At 38.2% G+C, this 18363-nt stretch overlaps 1 protein-coding gene across 2 annotated transcripts; it reads right to left on the bottom strand.

Moving 5' to 3' along the window:
• Positions 1-4767: 4767 nt before the first annotated feature.
• LOC132152106 (frizzled-7-like) lies at positions 4768-8490 on the bottom strand. 2 transcript variants are annotated; one of them, XM_059560814.1, is made up of 3 exons: positions 8173-8490; positions 5030-7220; positions 4768-4997 (listed from the first exon to the last, which is right to left on the bottom strand). In XM_059560814.1, exon 2 carries the CDS (start codon positions 7208-7210, stop codon positions 5555-5557), a length of 1656 nt encoding a protein of 551 aa, XP_059416797.1. In that variant the 5' UTR covers positions 7211-7220; positions 8173-8490; the 3' UTR covers positions 4768-4997; positions 5030-5554. The 2 variants fall into 2 exon arrangements, with proteins under 2 accessions (XP_059416797.1, XP_059416798.1); XM_059560815.1 differs by having other exon boundaries at positions 5033-7220.
• Positions 8491-18363: the final 9873 nt, after the last annotated feature.

Raw genomic sequence — 18363 nt, 5'->3', positions numbered from 1 at the left:
GTTTGTGGTAACTTGTGTTCTTTCAAATCTTGGCCTTGTGTATGTTCCTTTTATGAACACTAGATGGCAGCAAGTTTTGGATAACAGATTGATAAATGCATAAATTCAAAATATATCCAAAAATCCACAGAAATCCTTATTTTAATCTTTATTTTTTTTAAAATCATTTAATAATAATAATAATTCATTACATTTATATAGCGCTTTTCTAGGCACTCAAAGCGATTACATAGTCGGGGTATCTCCTCATCCACCACCAGTGTGCAGCAGCCACCTGGATGATATATACAAAGAAGATCTAAAATGCAATATGCCATGTAAATTCTCTTTCCCCACTTTCTAATTTATTTATCAGACCAAGACCAATATAAGGATAGTACATGTGCAAAGTTATATTTAGAGTAATTTAAAAATAATAATGAAAACAAAATGAGTAATATATAAAAGATTGTTATGTACCAAAATTTGTTAACACTCCCTCTTAGGAAAAACAACATCTCTTGTTTTGCTTTGCATTTTTTTCCAACTCAACATGTTCTTTTTTGATATGTTAGTACACAAAAATATGCAATTGAATTGTATTAAATTACAATTAAATAAAAATATTTATAATTCAATTATTTACAATAAAATAAGCCCTACAAAGTTAAACTAAGCGTGCTGTCTCCCACAACTTCATAAAACTAAAATACAAAATAAATTAAAATTATAAAAAAATAATATGCTATGTCAATCTGTAAAGTGATTATTAAGGCAGGAGTAAAAGAGTGAGATTTTTGTGTGTGTGTGTGTGTGTGTGTGTTAAAATGGAAGCATCTGGAAGTTAAAAATGGTGTTGGAAAAACAGCAACGGATAGATAAAGTGATGAGAAAGAGAATGATACAAAAGCGAGAGGGATGGAATGAGGTTCTTGGAAAGTAAGGGAAAACTAGGAAATAATGTCCATGTGATGCTACATAAAAATGTCATAGGGGTCTCTTGTAAACAAGGTTGTGTTTTCCTTTTTGAGATTGAAGTGTTTTTTTTTTTCAAAATTGGTCTTCTTTTATCATTGTTACAATTGTCTTATTGTTACATGCTTATAGTGTTCAAACATAATGCAATGAAATTTCATGAATAATGTGTGTGCTGGTGTTAGGCACAAAGTGTTGCCATGGGGGCCTCCGCTATAGCCGAAGCCCAATGGGATGATCCAGTTTCTGTGCCTGGGATAGAGCACCTCCGAAACCCTAAACACTACCAGATGAGGCCTCGCAAACGCTGGAGGAGGGCTGGCGTGTGTTTATTCGGGGGGAAGGGTGCAGATCACCTATCAGCTCACATTTTCATTCAAATTTAGCTTGCATTTGAAGGATGCATATGTCTCTGTTGCACATGTACATTTTAAAAGGATCATATCATGGGGAATCATTATTTTCTTTTAAATTAACGGAGTTGTACCTTGAAAGCATAATGTAACCTTTAGAACTCCTTAAAGATCATACATTCAATTAAACTGCAAAAACGTCTTCATGCATGTTTACATGCAATACCTATCTGGGGTTCAGAAACTTGGTCCAACCCCTTAGGAAGGTTACAAAATGTTCCTAACCCCAGAAAACTACTAATAAGAGAAAATTATATTATTATATAACATTGAGCCTGCATTAGAAAATGGCTCATGGTTATTTTAACAGTTTCTAATCATTTCATGTACATTTTATCAGACATTTCAACAATAACAGAAACCGTGAAGGGTCACAGGATGAAGAAATCACAATGTTTTGACTGTTTTGGCACAAAACCCTGCCTAAGACTATAATTGGACATAATAAAATGATAACTTTGGTGCCCTTCAAGGTTGCAGAAGGTACACAGATATTTCTGGCACAAATACTTGCTGATCTGTACTGTGGGAAACTTAAACTGGTGGAAAGATTATGTATCAAGAAGGAATGGGTCCCTGGGCAACCCCGCCGTCAACTTCCTTTTCATATTTCTATCAAAGAGAGAGCACAGAATAGAAATAAGATACCTAAACTATCAGCTTAGACAGCTCTTTACACAGGTAAACATGTTAACACCTTGAAAAACATCGGTCAAAGCTTTGTTTGTGGGCTGAGTATCGAAACAAATTCATGTAATTGTATCTTAAGGGATTGAAAGACTGTTCCTATAAAGGGTGTGCAGTTACCTGTTTCTTTCAGGAGGTGGAAAGCACCTGGGACACACAATAGATTTCCACAAAAATGTGGTCAAATGCTCATCACAGATGTACTTGTTAACCCAACAGGCTTGAACTGTGGGCAACCATAACTTGTCAATGCGTGGCCATATTCAGAGAACCTGAGGGCTCTATTGTTAGCTTGTGTATGTATGAAAACAGAGCTTGGTTTAGCATCTTGGTTTAGCATCTTGTTCATTTTGTACAATATAAATTCAGACATGCTTCTTGTGTTGAATTGCATGCATTCATTCATGAAAAATACATCTGAATTTGTCTTAAGGATGACTTTTGCACTCATACATGGGTTATTCTCAGGAACCAGAGGCATTTGTTGCTTCACTGTTATACTGTTGAACTTTCAATAAATCCTTTTTTTCACTTGGGGGCCAAAGTATCATTGCCCTAACCAGCCGTAGACATACAAAAAAGGGCTATATAGTCCCAGATATTTAGATTAGTGGTCGACAAAATATTACTGAATACTACCTTGAAAGTTGTGAAGAAACAGCAATAGATTTGTTTACTGTATTGTGACGAACATCCATGTAAAACGGATTAACTTGAATGAAAAATTTTAGTGAGACATTTGCATGGATAATGCATTTAAAAAATATTTTTAAAATGCATTTCATGTTGACTTTAATGGACATTTCTTAAACTAAAATATGATTATTGTCTTTTAAAGTGTCAGTATTTATCATTACTAGCTTTATAACCAACCCTAAAGTGCTGAATTTCTCTTAAGTAAGACTACATTTTCATACTATCACTCAGTTTTGGTGTGCTTTGTATGAAATCACACATTATAATTTAAATAGCCCGTGACATTAGTCTATAAAATATGTCAACCCTTGTGAATGTCTTGGGGTTGAATGTTACAGGAATTTAAGATCAGTGCAAAAACTGTCTATTAACAGTCTTAACTAGCAAATATCAGTGTGAAACACATTATTTAAAAATTAGTAGTTTTGTGCCAAGAACACTATTTCTTCCCATAAAAGAGCTGAACTATTGAGCTTGACAAGGTAATGTGTACACATAATGAAATACTGATAAAGACTTTATCAGAAATGTACCTCTATTTGAACTATGTGGTAATTTTTTTTTACATTTTAAATGTTCCCCAAATGAAGTCACAAAGATCAAATCAAAATGTATTTTAAAAGGGGAAATGTCACAGCAGGTTCAGCGCCAAAAAAACCCAACAAAGATTATTGGGGCATATTTTGCAAGAAAATACTATTTTAGTTTATATGTTTAATTCAGCATGTTACTTGCGGTTTCTGCATATTTTTTTTTATTAAAATTCACCAATTTCTAACTCGGACGTGAGCAGAGCGACGCGGCGCGCGAAAACTGTCGCATCCAGTGTAGACACCATTTAAGGGGAAATTTTTCTATATCGTTTTTTTATTGTAAAACTAAAAATACAAATGTAACATTTTGTCAAAGTTAAATTGATCAAATAATGTGAGTAAGTTTATTTTCAGTTAATTAAATCAGGATAAGAACACATGAAACACACGAATGATTATATTTTGTTATAAGAATGCCCCATATCTCACCTCGGTAAAACCGCTGCTGGTATGATACAAACATGTATGTGTGTGTGTGTGTGTGTTTATGGGCTGGGATCAAATCGGAAAAAAATTCAGAAACCTAACCGTCAATCCAAGTGATGGACGTGTCTGTGAATTTTACACACTTCACATCCCTAGAGGCAATGAGTGCCAACACACCCAATCACAATCAGACACTGGGGTGCATGTACCCACACAAATCATCACGTTACACTGGAAAAACTCCTGCATGATCTAGTTTCTTTTTGAATCTTTTGTGAACATCATTGTTTAAAATACAAATTAAAAACATGTTTTACAGAACCTGTTTTGTAGCATTATGGCTCACTGCCATGTAATCATAATCCTGTGCAATTCCGACACGGATGAAACGTGGTACTCCAGATACCAACAAGAATTCTGGATTCTTCTTGATCATTAGTGAGGAACCTATTCTCGAAGATACTGTAACCCATCAACCCCCTACACCCTCCAAATGCCCTTACAGAGAAACATCCCCCAACTCTCTAGGGGAGAATGGGACATGGGATGGGGCGTTTCCCTCACCCTAAAGAATAAAGTGGTATCCAGTTTCATCTGGTGAGGAAGGGAAGAGATCTTATGCTTTGGTGCATCTCAGGGCTTCCTGTTGTCCCAGAGGCAGGGTGGCAAACTTCACACCGTTCGTGATTATATCCTGTTTTTGTAGGCCACTTGTATGTTTCTTTCTGTTTTAAGAGAAATGTTTACTTTTAGTCCCCCTTGATTGGTTTGTTCACCCTTATTCTGTTGTTACCCTATAGCTTCTCCCCTCTTAGATTCATTCTACAGACTGAAAGCATTAATGGACTCAGGACACATGGAGGGTCTGTTGTTGTAGTAAATTATGCGGCGATCAGTTTCAACTACTTGCTAACAACTGTTTTGGGGGAAATATCAAAGGCTCGTCAGGGCATCGACACGAGTCACCATTTGTGCAAACGAAATCAAGCCAAAGCAGCTTTAAAAAATCAAATCACTTTATTAAGTGAAACTGAAAAAGCCCTTAAACAAAATTAATCTGCTTAAATACATCATACATCTTTTGACAGAAATGTGATATTTACAAATTATGAAACATGGTGACATTTCCTCCTATACGGACTTCTCCGCTAAACATTTATGATCCTGTGAGTCTCTTTCACATCGCAAGGCCTTTAAAATGGCAGAATATTAAATTACTCGATGAGACCTGGCTTGATATGGCAACATGGATGAATAAACCACTCATGAACATTAAACTGAACTGGTTCTAAAATCTAAATAAATGGCCATGTGCAACTAAAATACTAAAATATGTAATCTATGAGAAAATGACCAAAAATGTGGTAAAAAAAAAACAAAAGAGACATTCATCCAACAATGGGAATTTATCAGTACTGCAAGGCACAAGACTAAATTGCAGACATTTTTGGCTGCCATGGTAGCGTATACTCCTGATAACAAAAGTCATCATTTAAGTCCACACATCAGTATGGAAGATGAGAGTTCTGCCATCTTTTTCAATGAAATCATTAGTAGGGTTTCCAAGGCTTAACGTTTAAAAAGCATTTTGAGATTGTCAATTGGAAAAATGCATGTTCTTTGGAGTTGTGCTTTCAAAAGTGTTGGAAAAGCATCATGCTGGGCTCACACAGCAGTGTCGTCTACCATGAGCATGGTTCAGCATAGTATGTGTGACCTGACTGGAGTTCACATTTCCTTTCAATATTGACCTGTATTTCTCGCATACAGTCCACAAAGTTCAGTTTACACTGTCGTCTCACCCTGGTTGTTGCCCAGCCGCTTGTAAAACCTGCGCCATGACTGTAGAGTTTTTCCAGACCAGATCCAGAATCCTGACGTGATTCCTACGATCATTGTCATGAGGTACTTAATCATAAACACAGTGAAATCTGGTGTCATTGGTGCAAAGTTGTTGGCCGGGCATGGCACGGCAAAGCGCTTGCACGTCTGCATGTGCCAGGTTTTTTCCCATTGTTCACGGAACGCTTGTTCGTAGAAGTAACACGCGATGACGATGGTAGCTGGAACAGTGTAGAGGACGCTGAATACGCCGATACGCACCATCAGCTTCTCCAGCTTTTCTGTCTTGGTGCCGTCATGCTTCATAATGGTACGGATGCGGAACAGTGAGACAAATCCTGCCAGAAGGAAAGACGTTCCAATGAAGAGGTAAACGAAGAGGGGGCCGAGGACGAATCCACGTAGGGCGTCAGTATTGTAGATGCCGACATAGCATACGCCGGTCAGAAGATCGCCATCCACATGTCCCAAGGCGAGGATGGTGATGGTCTTCACAGCGGGGACGGCCCATGCTGCCAGGTGGAAATATTGAGAGTTGGCTTCGATAGCTTCATGGCCCCATTTCATTCCAGCAGAAAGGAACCACGTGAGAGACAGGATCACCCACCAGATTGAGCTGGCCATGCCGAAGAAATACAGGATCATGAAGAGAATGGTGCAGCCCTCCTTTTTAGTCCCTTGAGCCACAGTTCTATAAGCATCATCCCTGAACTTGTCAATGCAGACCACTTTATCCTCCAGCAAAAACCCGGCTGCATAAGCCACCGCCACCATAAAGTAACACCCAGAGAGGAAGATGATGGGGCGTTCCGGGTAACGGAACCGGCGCATATCCACAAGGTATGTGAGGACCGTGAACAGGGTACTCACACAGCACAGGATAGACCATATTCCCACCCAGAGCCGGCCAAATCTGATCTCTTCCTCTTTAAAGTACATCACACCATGTGGCTGTTTGTGTTCACAAGGGGCGCCACAGTTTTTCGCCCCCAAGAACTGGTAATTGAGGTAGGAAGGGACTGTGAGTTGAAGAGGGCAAGTGAAAGCCTGACTTTGGTGTGACGGATGCATGCGTGGAGTGAACGGCTCTGGTATATATGGCGTGGGGTCCGTCGTTGGGATGTCGGGGTCTGATTTATTCTGTCCCACACAGATCTCTCCAGCTCCGTGTACGGGAAAGTTCTCACAACGGAGTCGTTCGGGCCACTGGAAACCGAACTTGTTCATGAGGGCCTCACACCCTAGTCTTGCACGCTCACACAAAGAGCGACAGGGGGGTATTGCCTGTTCTAGAACTGTACACACTGGCGCATACATGGAACAGAGGAAAAACTTCAAATCTTGAGAACACTGAACTTTGACCAGGGGGTAGAACTGGTGCACCTCCAATCCTGCATCCTCCTGGTTGGTGTGTCCCAGGAGGTTTGGCATGATAGTTTGGTTATATTGGATGTCAGTGCACAGGGGGATGGATATGGGTTGGCAGAACCCATGCTCCGGGACGGAGATACCCATCTCTCCGTGATACTGGGCGGAAGACAGTCCAAGCAGAAGAGTTGTGATGAATAAGAGGCATGGACTGACTTCCCATACCGCCATCGTGGATTGCCTGGAAAACACAGAAATATAGACCATTTTACCATTTATTCCTTACAGCCAGTACTTATTTTAAGTATAAGTAATCAAGTAGTGACTACTATCTTTAACAATTTTACTAACAAATCATGAGATACTGAATTATCTATTGAATTAGTCCCTATCCAAGTAGTGGCAAGCAGCTGTTCTTTTGTTCCTGGAAACGTATCAACAACTAATATATACCAACTGTTCACTTATAGAATAGTACCTATTCTAGTTTTACTAGCACCACTTCATTAGTTACTAATACTTATTTTTTAGTACTTGTAACCAGTCAAATAGTTATTAGAATCGATTTCAGTTTTCTTTGTACTAACTGAACAGGCACACCTTACTAGTAACTAATCTTACTAGTAAAATTTTTAATTGTAATTATTAAAGTACCCATTCTAGTTTTTATACGTGACGAGTACAAAGCAATTGTTACTAGAGAGAAAAGCTAGTTACTGATTAAATTGAGACAATTCAATGCCAAAATTAGCAATTTGTTTCCAGAAACAATGGGAAAATTAAATAATCTGTATAAGGTTAATGACTAGCAGGAAAGTTATACAACTAGTATGTAATAATTAAGTACTAGTGAATAACTGGATAAACAATAGGGTGGTTTTTTTTTATCTTTTTTTTTTGATAAACACTTAGTCACAATACTAAGTAGTCTCTATAAACAATTAACTTATTAGTGAAATGGAAAAATATAAAAGTCACTATCGCATTACATGCAAGGGAAAAAAATGTATAGTAACGTTAGCTGTTTCAAGAAAAAAATGCAAAAACGAGATTCGGGAAACTTTCAAACAAAGGAATGTTTCACAGACTAAACTCGTGCGATTAAATCTATCTACACACATAAAACTCTATACAGAGACTTATAATAAATTCATTATCTCATGGAAACCGAACACAAACTAACGTAAACTTACTAGAATTTGGGTGTTTAGCGAAACTTCGGCTTGTGCTAGTTACTCCTCCAGACGTGTCCGATCACTCGTAGGCTACAAGGCGAATCACAAACTATCCTCCAGCTCAGAGTTTTTTTGCGTTCAGGTATTCATGACCCCTTTTTCGAGACGACTCCACATATTTCATCATCAGAATTCCCAAATATCAGCCTCCCTTGAGCTCGGCCCTCCTTTCCCTTACAAAACACTGTAAAAAACTTTTTCCGCCACTCCTGTTGAATCTGCAGCTCTATCTCTGTAAAGTTGATACGCTGACTCCACATTGCGCCACAGTAATGATAAAACGGTTTCAAGCTGCCCTTCATTCACAGTCCCTGGCGATTCTCGGCGGGGCGCCTTGAAACCCCCTGCCTTCCGACCAATGGGAAGATGTGTTTTTCTAAGCGCAGTGTTCCTTATTGGATCGGAAGAAATATTTTAGAAAAGTGTGGGATTGTAGTGTCTTCTTCTCCTAAACTAATATTCATTTTAAAATGTGTGAGAATGTATTGGAATCTTGGGAGTCTGTCTGAACGAGTGTTATAATTCTCCAGTGCAATGTGAATGCTTGGGGTGATTTAAAATGTGTTCTGAATTTGGTCATATTTGGAGGGACAATCTTTTTTTTTATTGATCTGAGATTCGGGTGCAAGAGCTTTAGAAAGAGATGTTTGTGTAGTAAAACTAATGGATTTATAGCAGTGACTCCTCAGCTGAATGTTATTTCTGCCACATAGATCATAAAGCCATTTGGTGATGAAGTAGGAGCTGGACTGAATTATTACTCTCGAAAAAAATATAAGAGGACATTCAACTTGTGAAAAGTTAAGTCTGGTGAATTGTGACCTGAAAATGGGCAGAAAGCCTGTATGGGTGTATTTGTGATGAATGAGAAATCTGTTTATGAGAAATCGCTGGCCAAGTATTAGAAACCAAAGGCCAAACAAGTGACAGATTCCTTCTGTAGTGGCCATATTTATAGGGATGTTTGAGCTCAGAGATGTTGATAAATCTCAATGGTATTTCAGTCTTGTGGATTTATACAGCCAGAAACACATCTGATGATGAAACCAGGAAAAATGCATAATATGAAGACTCACTTCAAAACGCTTTTTTTAACCTCTAAAAATGTCTAAGCCAAAAGCAAAGCATATAACAGATGCTGTTAAGAGAGTATTATTAAAAAAAAAAATCAGTCCTTCAAATTTTCCTTTTTTTTTGGTGCACCTTTAATTGAATAGCACAGTCATGTGCCTGTTCTCAAAATCAAAATGAATCTAGCAATCTAAGTGTAAATAAACATAATCAATGATTTTAAAAATATCATTATGTTTGCTCTTTCGCAAAGATATCTGGATCCAGTGTCTATTGTACAAACATTTGTCTCTCTCTTTCACATTCTCTAGAATATTTTATTCATCTGTCAGCAGTCTTTATCTCTTGCTTTCCCATGAATTAATTACATAAATACACAGTATTTGACCAGGCCTTCAATATCACTTCAGATTGATTCATGGATCTTGCTAGCAGCAGTTTTAAACTCAGGATGGGCTCACATCTGAAAGAAAGTTGTTCAGAGAAATCAGATTATGTGAGAACAGAACATAGCAGAATGTACTCTTTGTGTTTAAACAGAGGGGAGCAAAAGCTTTTGGGCAGATCTTTTAATAAAAGATGACATTTTTAGTCTTTAAGAATACATTGATGTGAAGCTAAAGTAACTGTTTGTGATTTAACCCCAGGTCATAAGAAGCGCTATATCAGAATCACAGGTCGAAAACACTCAGATTATATAGCTAAATCTGAGACTTGATTACTTCAATGTTTATCTCCTTTCTTTCTCAATTCTTTCCTCTCACACACACTCTCTGACAACAATTTGCCGTTCCTAACACTGTATTGTGGCTTTCGTGGTGCCAAAGAAGCATTTGGTTTTCTTTTGTTGTGTAAGAGAGGTGAGATACATCTGTTTAACCTAAAATAACAACTAATGAAATTTTATCAACAGTGAAATAAGTATCTTTAACAAAAGGCAAATCCAAGCTTTGAAAAAATGATTTCTCATGCTGAAGATCAAAAACAGCTGTGTAGAGTAACCCCTGTTTCACACATGACACCACACCTCCTCTTTTTTGGGATTGACTAAAATGTCTGGGTTTTTGCTTTAATATCCTATTGACACGCTCTCTATGGTTCTCATACATTATAGTGTATGTACAGTATGTGTATTTGCATTGCTTTGACTGTCCTCTGTATTTCCCACCTTCTTGCGCACTATGATTGATCGATTATGTCTAATTCCTGCATGATATTGGTCAAACCACTTTTTAGTCATTACCTTTAGTTAGTATGAAAACAATAGGAAAACAAAACCAAAACCATTTTAAGCAATTTAAAAATCCCGTTCAAGACTTGTCAGGAAAAAAAGAGGACGTATGTTCACCCTAGTAGACACGTAAGCAGAAAATCAGTTGCACACTAAGAAATGCTGCTAGTGTGAAATCACATTGAGCTTATGCTGCTTACACTTCACTTAAATGCTACTTATGTGTCCAGTGTGAAATGGGTTTAACATTAACCTAGTCTGACTCCAGATTATAGCTTGAGTGTTCACTGTATTTCCATGGGGGCCACATTAGATAAAGGTGAGAACAATGGAACTAGATATTTACATTTTCTGAAGAAAGAGTATTTGTCATTGCAAAACTCGATCGGGGTGTTTAACACTTGTTTCTAAGTGGTTAATTAGAGTAGTGGCTTACTGACCAAAATCTAAAGAGCCCCACCCAAGTTTCTATGATATTCTGGTCTCTAAGGGATCTTGGGTCTCTTTACCATTGTTAATCTGCACTAAAAAATAACATTTTTGTGATTTTTAAAGAAGCTAAAAGGAAAAACATGTTAATTTGTTTACTGTAAATGACCTTCCTAGATATAGTGAAAAATTGTAATTGGTTTAATGGCATTATGTGTAATTTTACTGTAAAATAGTATAATTATATTTTATTTTTTTGCAAATAAAAAAGAGGAAAAAAGAGAAGGAATTAGAGAAAGAGGGATGCTGGAAGAATTGTCGCTGGAATGGAGCAATGACTGCTGCTTATATATGGTCGTAGCGACTGGATTACCGGTAGTAGGCTCCTCCTGAACCGTTGTTGGGAACAGGGGCGCTGCACAAGATCCCGGGCCCTATGCATAGGCAGTCCTAATAGCCCCCCACCCCCCTTGAAAATATATATTCCAGACTTTTCAAGGGCCCTCTCTTCCTTTGGGGCCCTGGTAATCAGTACTGGTTTTACCCCCAGTACTGATTACCAGGATAATTTGGGAACTTTAATTATTCTTATGGTGGAGGTTACATTTTAAGGTTTTAGGTTTAGTAGTTCAGGTAGTTTGTTATATGTACATAATATACTTATAAGTTGTAAAGGCTTAAAATGATAAGTTGTACCCAGGCTTCCCATAATACACTATTAAAGTATTTTATGATTAATGTCTTGCAACCACAGCTGCTAGGTTTTTTTTTTTGCATGAATTTAACAGGATTTTTCTCTCTTTCTTAATTGGGTGCAAAAGTCAGATTGCTTAGAAAAGAGGTCATGGAAAAGTCTCAAAGTCATTTAAAGATCAAATTATCACATGATTGTCATAGTAAGAATGTTTTCTGAATTAAGCCCGTCATTAACTTATTAACTCACCTGATCCTCAATAATCCCAGCTTTCATTGCTGTACAACAATATATTTGCAACCTGTGACTAAACTAACATGGGGAAAATGTTCAACAGAATAATACTTCAGTGCATGCCTGTCTATCCATGTGACTGTCTCTCTCTCTCTCAATCTCTCTCAGATACACACTTACTTAACAAAAGAATGTTAATAGGTGTTTCATAATGTGCAGCTGTTTCTTGGGTGCTTTTTTTGTAATTGTTAAGCCCTTTAATTCATTTCCTCACTTGCGGGTGCACAAGTTCGAGTGATAACAGACCAGGAAAGTCAAACACAGATATCCAGGCAGCTCCATTTTAGGAAAAACACCTCATGCAACATTGTTTCTGTGTACAGCAGCGCTAATGGGCTGGTATACATTTGATTTGGTCTGCTCTTAAATGGTAATCTTCTCTCAAATGGAGGAAAAGTACATTTACACACTTCACCAACAGCTCTCTGCTAACCGAACACAGGGAAAGTTCATTCTACAGTAAATGGGTGGTTGTATTAAAATCTGGCTTAGAGCAGAGCAGGGGTGAGCACAAGAAGTAATGCAGGAAAGAGTAGCACTCCAGTTGGCCCAAATCTGACCACAGATTTAATATATATATATTAAAATGTTTTATTTCTTTTAATTTTGATGATTATAACTGACATCTAAGGAAAATCCCAAATTCAGTATCTCAGAAAATTAGAATACTGTATAACTTAAGACCAATACAAAGAAAGGATTTTTAGAAATCTTGGCCAACTAAAAAGTATAAAAATTAAAAGTATGAGCATGTACAGCACTCAATACTTAGTTGGGGCTCCTTTTGCCTGAATTACTGCAGCAGTGTGGCGTGGCATGGTGTCGATCAGTCTGTGGCACTGCTCAGGTGTTATGAGAGCCCAGGTTGCTCTGATAGTGGCCCTTCAGCTCTTCTGTATTGTTCGGTCTGGCATATCACATCTTCCTCTTCACAATACCCCATTGATTTTCTATGGGGTCAAGGTCAGGCAAGTTTGCTGGCCAATTAAGAACAGGGATACCATGGTTCTTAAACCAGGTACTTGAAGCTTTGGCACTGTGTGCAGGTGCCAAGTCCTGTTGGAAAATGAAATCTGCATCTCCATAAAGTTGGTCAGCAGCAGGAAACATGAAGTGCTCTAAAACTTCCTGGTATACGGCTGCGTTGACCTTGGACCTCAGAAAACACTGTGGACCAACACCAGCAGATGACATGGCACCCCAAACCATCACTGACTGTGGAAACTTTACACGGGACCCCAAGCAACGTGGATTGTGTGCCTCTCCTCTTTTCCTCCAGACTCAGGGACCCTGATTTCCAAAGGAAATGCAAAATTTACTTTCACCAGAGAACATAACTTTGGACCACTCAGCAGCAGTCCAGTCCTTTTTGCCTTTAGACGCTTCTGACGCTGTTTCTTGTTCAACAGTGGCTTGACACAAGGAATGCGACAGCTGAAAACCATGTCTTGCATACGTCTGTATTTATATCTGTGCTTAGTGGTTCTTGAAGCACTGACTCCAGCTGCAGTCCACTCTTTGTGAATCTCCCCCACATTTTTGAATGGGTTTTGTTTCACAGTCCTCTTCAGGGTGTGGTTATCCCTATTGCTTGTACACTTTTTTTCTACCACATCTTTTCCTTCCCTTGCCTCTCTATTAATGTGCTTGGACACAGAGCTCTGTGAACAGCCAGCTTCTTTTTCAATGACCTTTTGTGTCTTTCCCTCCTTGTGCAAGGTGTCAATGGTCATCTTTTGGACAACTGTCAAGTCAGCAGTCTTCCCCATGATTGTGTAGCCTACAGAACTAGAATGAGAGACTTTGCAGGTGTTTTGAGTTAATTAGCTGATTGGAGTGTGGCACCAGGTGTCTTCAATATTGAACCTTTTCACAATATTCAAATTTTCTGAGATGCTGAATTTGAGATTTTCCTTAGTTGTCAGTTATAAATATCAAAATTAAAAGATAAATTAAAAGATAGATTAAAAAATAAACATTTGAAATATACCGGTCTGTTTTTAATGAATGAATATAATATACAACTTTCACTTTTTGAATGGAATTAGTGAAATAAATAAACTTTTTGATGATATACTAATTATATGACCAGCACCTGTATTATCAAGAAGTAATATTTTCCTTATGGAGTTGATTTTCAGGGGCATTTTTGACCCTATGCTGGCATGTTTATTCTTTCAAATGGTTAGATATAATCAGTTTTGAAAATAAATGTAAAATTCTGAAATCATTTTCTTTTCTGTTTTTGTGCTGCTTTTTATATTTATACTCGGGTTATGGCATATTAAATTGCATACCACTAACGTGTGTTGGCATCTTGTGTTGCTGAACTTCTTCCAGTCTTTGCCATGTAGTTACTATATCATCTGTTGCAGACATGGAACATATTTCAGATTTATCAGTTCCTCTATGATATCTTTCTTTCTCTACAATACATATTTTGACATTCCACCTGGGACAAAGTGCAGCTTACAAAAACCAGGCAAAAGTCTCCTCCATGGGCATTTATACCTCTTTTTACACGTTTCTCTGATTTTGTTCAAGTAATGTCTTGCCTGAATGGAGACACCAAAAGTGATGTTCGGGCCTCTCTTGTGTCATTCCTCTGAGTCCAGTGTCTGTGTTCTTTATATAGCAGGAAATCCTGGCTAATACCTGCATTTGATGGCAGCAGTGGCTGGCCTGGTCCCCCATGAGCTGCCCTACTTCCATGTAATGTAAACGATAGTATATCAAACTACACAGTCAGATGCTTGATGGGTCAGTGTAAAGGAGAACTGGAAGATGGGGGCAGCATTGCTTGGCAAAGCTGATGTAACACTCTGAAAGACAGAAAGACATTATGTGCTGATTGGTGTGTAACAAAGTGTTGGGTTGCTATACAATATATATAGCTGTTAATAAAGGCACACTCTTCAATAAATAATGCCTTTTGAATTAATAGTCAGTGAGCTCTGCTTAACTGTTGTCAGAGGTGGTTTGGCAGTGTGAACAATTGCTAGAAAGCAACGTGTGCTTAAAACATTCTGGAGATAAAAGTTGAGGCAGTTTAACAGGTATATCTTATCAACAAAACCAAAAAACTGAAGGGTTTCAATGAGCCGCCAAAAGACAATAAGCCCCTTCCCCCAGTTAAAATCCCATTATGTTAAAGGAAACCCACAGTCCTCCTGCAGACCCCCCACTTGGCCTCACTCTTTCTCTCTCTTTCTCCAAATAACTATATAATTTGCATGCTAAGTATGGGTGGCTATTTTGTTGATAATGGTCAATGGAAGAGTGATATGCAGATTAAATGAGCAGGCAGGGGGATCTACCTATTGTTTGAAGACTTCATCTCACATGGAGAAGGCAGGAGGGAGGAGAGAAAGACAGGAAAGAAAGAGCAGAGAGGGATCGGGAGGAGGGTACGAGGAAAATATTCTCAAAGGGGAAAAAGCCAGTGTTTCATGAGATTCCAGATTGTTGAACAATGTAATAAAGTAGAGATTGTGTGTCTAAAAGTTCTTTTGAATTGATTCAAGGCCATGTTAATGAAAGAAGGAAAAATTCACAACAGTTTTAATGGAAGATGCCACACATAGCTGCACTGTTTTAATTCACTCTGTGCTCCAAAAACACATTATCTTTCACCTTCCACACAGGGATTAACCGCAAAAAGTTTCGTTGTGACAGTTTACACCTCCCCAGACCCACAAATCCTCACACTCCAACCAGATACAGTGACACCTATCTGGCTGGTGTGTGTAAATCCAGCCCCAGGCTTGTGAGTCCTGCATGGAGTTTGGCCGTAACAGCTGTCTCTTGCATGTGTTTGAGAAGCCATTAATAAACAGAGAGCGCCACAAAAGCTGAGAAAGCCCGAGACCACACACACACACACACAGAACCCAAAACACTTTCTCACACTTCACAGTCGCCTTGCTCAGCTACATATGCTGCCAAACAATTGCTACTGCAGCCTTGAAACGTTACCCAACAGGCCACATGCCTTTCTCATGTTTATCCTCCATGTGAAAGGCTAATGCAAAATCCTTATACATCGCATTCATGATTTAGTGCCTGTGTCATTTCATATAGTGTCATATGCCATTTGTTTCTTCCTTTCTTCATGTAGAGTCAACACAGTAACATAAATCTGTTATTAATGAATTAACGTAGATAGTAGACTTTTTTTCAAAGCAACTTGCACTTAAGCAGCACGTTTTCAGTTCATGCATAACTCTCTGGTGCTCTTTGGTAATTTTTGACTGTTTTTGTTTTCACTTCATCGGAATAGTAAAAGCTATTATTGGTTGCTGAGGCATTGCTAGTTGCTAAAGTCTTCTTATCGGTTGCAGATATAGATGTTAGTTGCTAGGGTGCTCTGAGTGGTTGCTATGGCACAGTGTTTTGCGTGGTTGAAAGTCATTTGTTAGAGAGTTCTGGGAATAATTTGCCTTGGAATAATTCTAACTAATCACTCTGATGATAGGATTTCCAGTAAGGACTGGACTGTACACATCTACTGAGAAGTGTGACTCAAGTTTTCTTTTCAATTGTAACAAATCATTTTTAAGTGGAGGGGGTGTTAGAAGAAGCTAAGAGGAGATCTCAGGGTGTTAGAGATACTGTAGTTATTCAGGCCAAAGTATCTTATAGTGGGTGATGACAGATGAACGGTTAAATGGAATGTCTTCATGCATTCTCAAATCGTCAGGATATCGGATGAGATGCCTGAACACTGGAGACAGGGAACAGGTTAAATTTTGTTCTTTTATGCTCAGGTCTTCAGGGATCCTGACCTATGTTTCTGTAGGAATACGCTGAAACTGACTCTCCTCGAATTGAATAAAAAGAAACGAGCATGTGCACCATCGCAGATTGCTTTAATTCAACAGTGAGTAATGGATCTCCATCACGGTATTTTGCACTTTATGAGTGAGTTCTGGCTTGTGTGACGTTTTTTGGCTTGTACATGTGTTTGTACAGGCCTTTACCATTTTATATCTGTCAGAGCTTTACCAATGTCAGTAAGCACTTTATAGTTTCTACTTTACCTAACGGCGGTCTTATGACCTTGTGCTTTGACATTAATTAATATCATAAATCCATATAAAACCTGGCTGGCGCTGCAGAAACGGTGACAAGACCACATCAGAGCGAGTTAAGCCTTGGAAAATACATACTGAGAGAGACCATCTGAGCTTTCAGCTTTTCATTTCATGGCCTTGAGTCACTCCATCAAAACTCTCTCCACCCACTGACTCCCGTGACGGAAACCAACACACATTTCACAGACTTGCTGAAATCAGCTTTAGGGAGAAGGTGTAGGACGCTAAAATGTCTGCAGATCTAAGTGTGAGGCTAGACTTAAAAAGCAATTGAATATTTCTAGTTCGGTTTCTATTCTAAAACAGGTAGTTAACTAAAAACATATTAACATGTTGACCTTTAACACCAACATGCCATGCTAAAGGCACATTTTCACCAACAAATAATTTATAGGCTATTCAGCAAAATGTAAACATGAACAAACAGTCTTAAATTAGCAAAACCATTAGCAAAAACACCTAATCTGTTTTCTTTTCATTTATTATATTATTTAAAAGCCCTTACTATGTGTACTGCATTTAAGCTAACTGAGACTTGTTATAGCACTTGTGTATCATTGCTTTTTTGTGATTGCTTCCATGGTCCTCATTTGTAAGTCGCTTTGGATGAAAGCGTCTGCTAAATGACTAAATGTTAATCTAAAACAAATTGTAAAAACAAATATACATTTTATTAAATAGTGGTCATTTGCCTGCATTTATCCAGTGTCGAGTTATTATGTTAATTTCTTTACATTTTGGAGTAGCCTATACATTACAATTTTGTAATTTTAGAGATTATTATTATTTCTATGAGATGTTTGCAACCAACATACAAAATCAGCGTGTATGCGGACTTTTAGATCAAAACCTTTTAGTTATTAAAACTCTAGTGACAACTAGCCCCGTCTTCTCTAGGTGGATGGTCGTGTGAAAAAGAGCGACCTCTCATGGCTACTACAGGAACCGCAGGAGCGCTGCATTTAACAGCCAGATGGAAACTAGAAAAGAAAAGACTGGAAGAAGGGAAGAAAGACAGAGGTTGTATCTTCCTGTATATGTGTGTGTAGCCCTTCAGGTTTAAATGAAATTCAATCTCTTGAGAGCTTGTTGGTACACTGTTTTGCCCATTTAATGGTTTCATAACGAGACAGGAAGTTCTATCCTCCACACCATCTTCAAACAAAAATTCCAAAAGTTGCACAACTCACCAGATCCAGCCCAATTCAATCTCTCTCTCTCTTATCTGTATTATCTTGTCATGTGTTTTCCATCCATTTCGTTGTAGTCTCTCCATCTGGATTGTGTTTTATGGATGGTTAGCATACAACTACTACTAATAGTAGAAGAACCGGAAT

The sequence above is a fragment of the Carassius carassius genome, chromosome 10, assembly GCF_963082965.1.
Source record: "Carassius carassius chromosome 10, fCarCar2.1, whole genome shotgun sequence".
Lineage (NCBI taxonomy): Eukaryota > Metazoa > Chordata > Actinopteri > Cypriniformes > Cyprinidae > Carassius > Carassius carassius.
The sequence above is the reverse complement of the archived record's forward strand: the minus strand, read 5'-3'. Positions and strand labels throughout refer to the sequence as shown.

Coding starts and splice junctions, on each gene's coding strand:
- LOC132152106 (XM_059560814.1), bottom strand. CDS start 7,210: ATGGCGGTATGGGAAGTCAGTCCATGCCTCTTATTCATCACAACTCTT.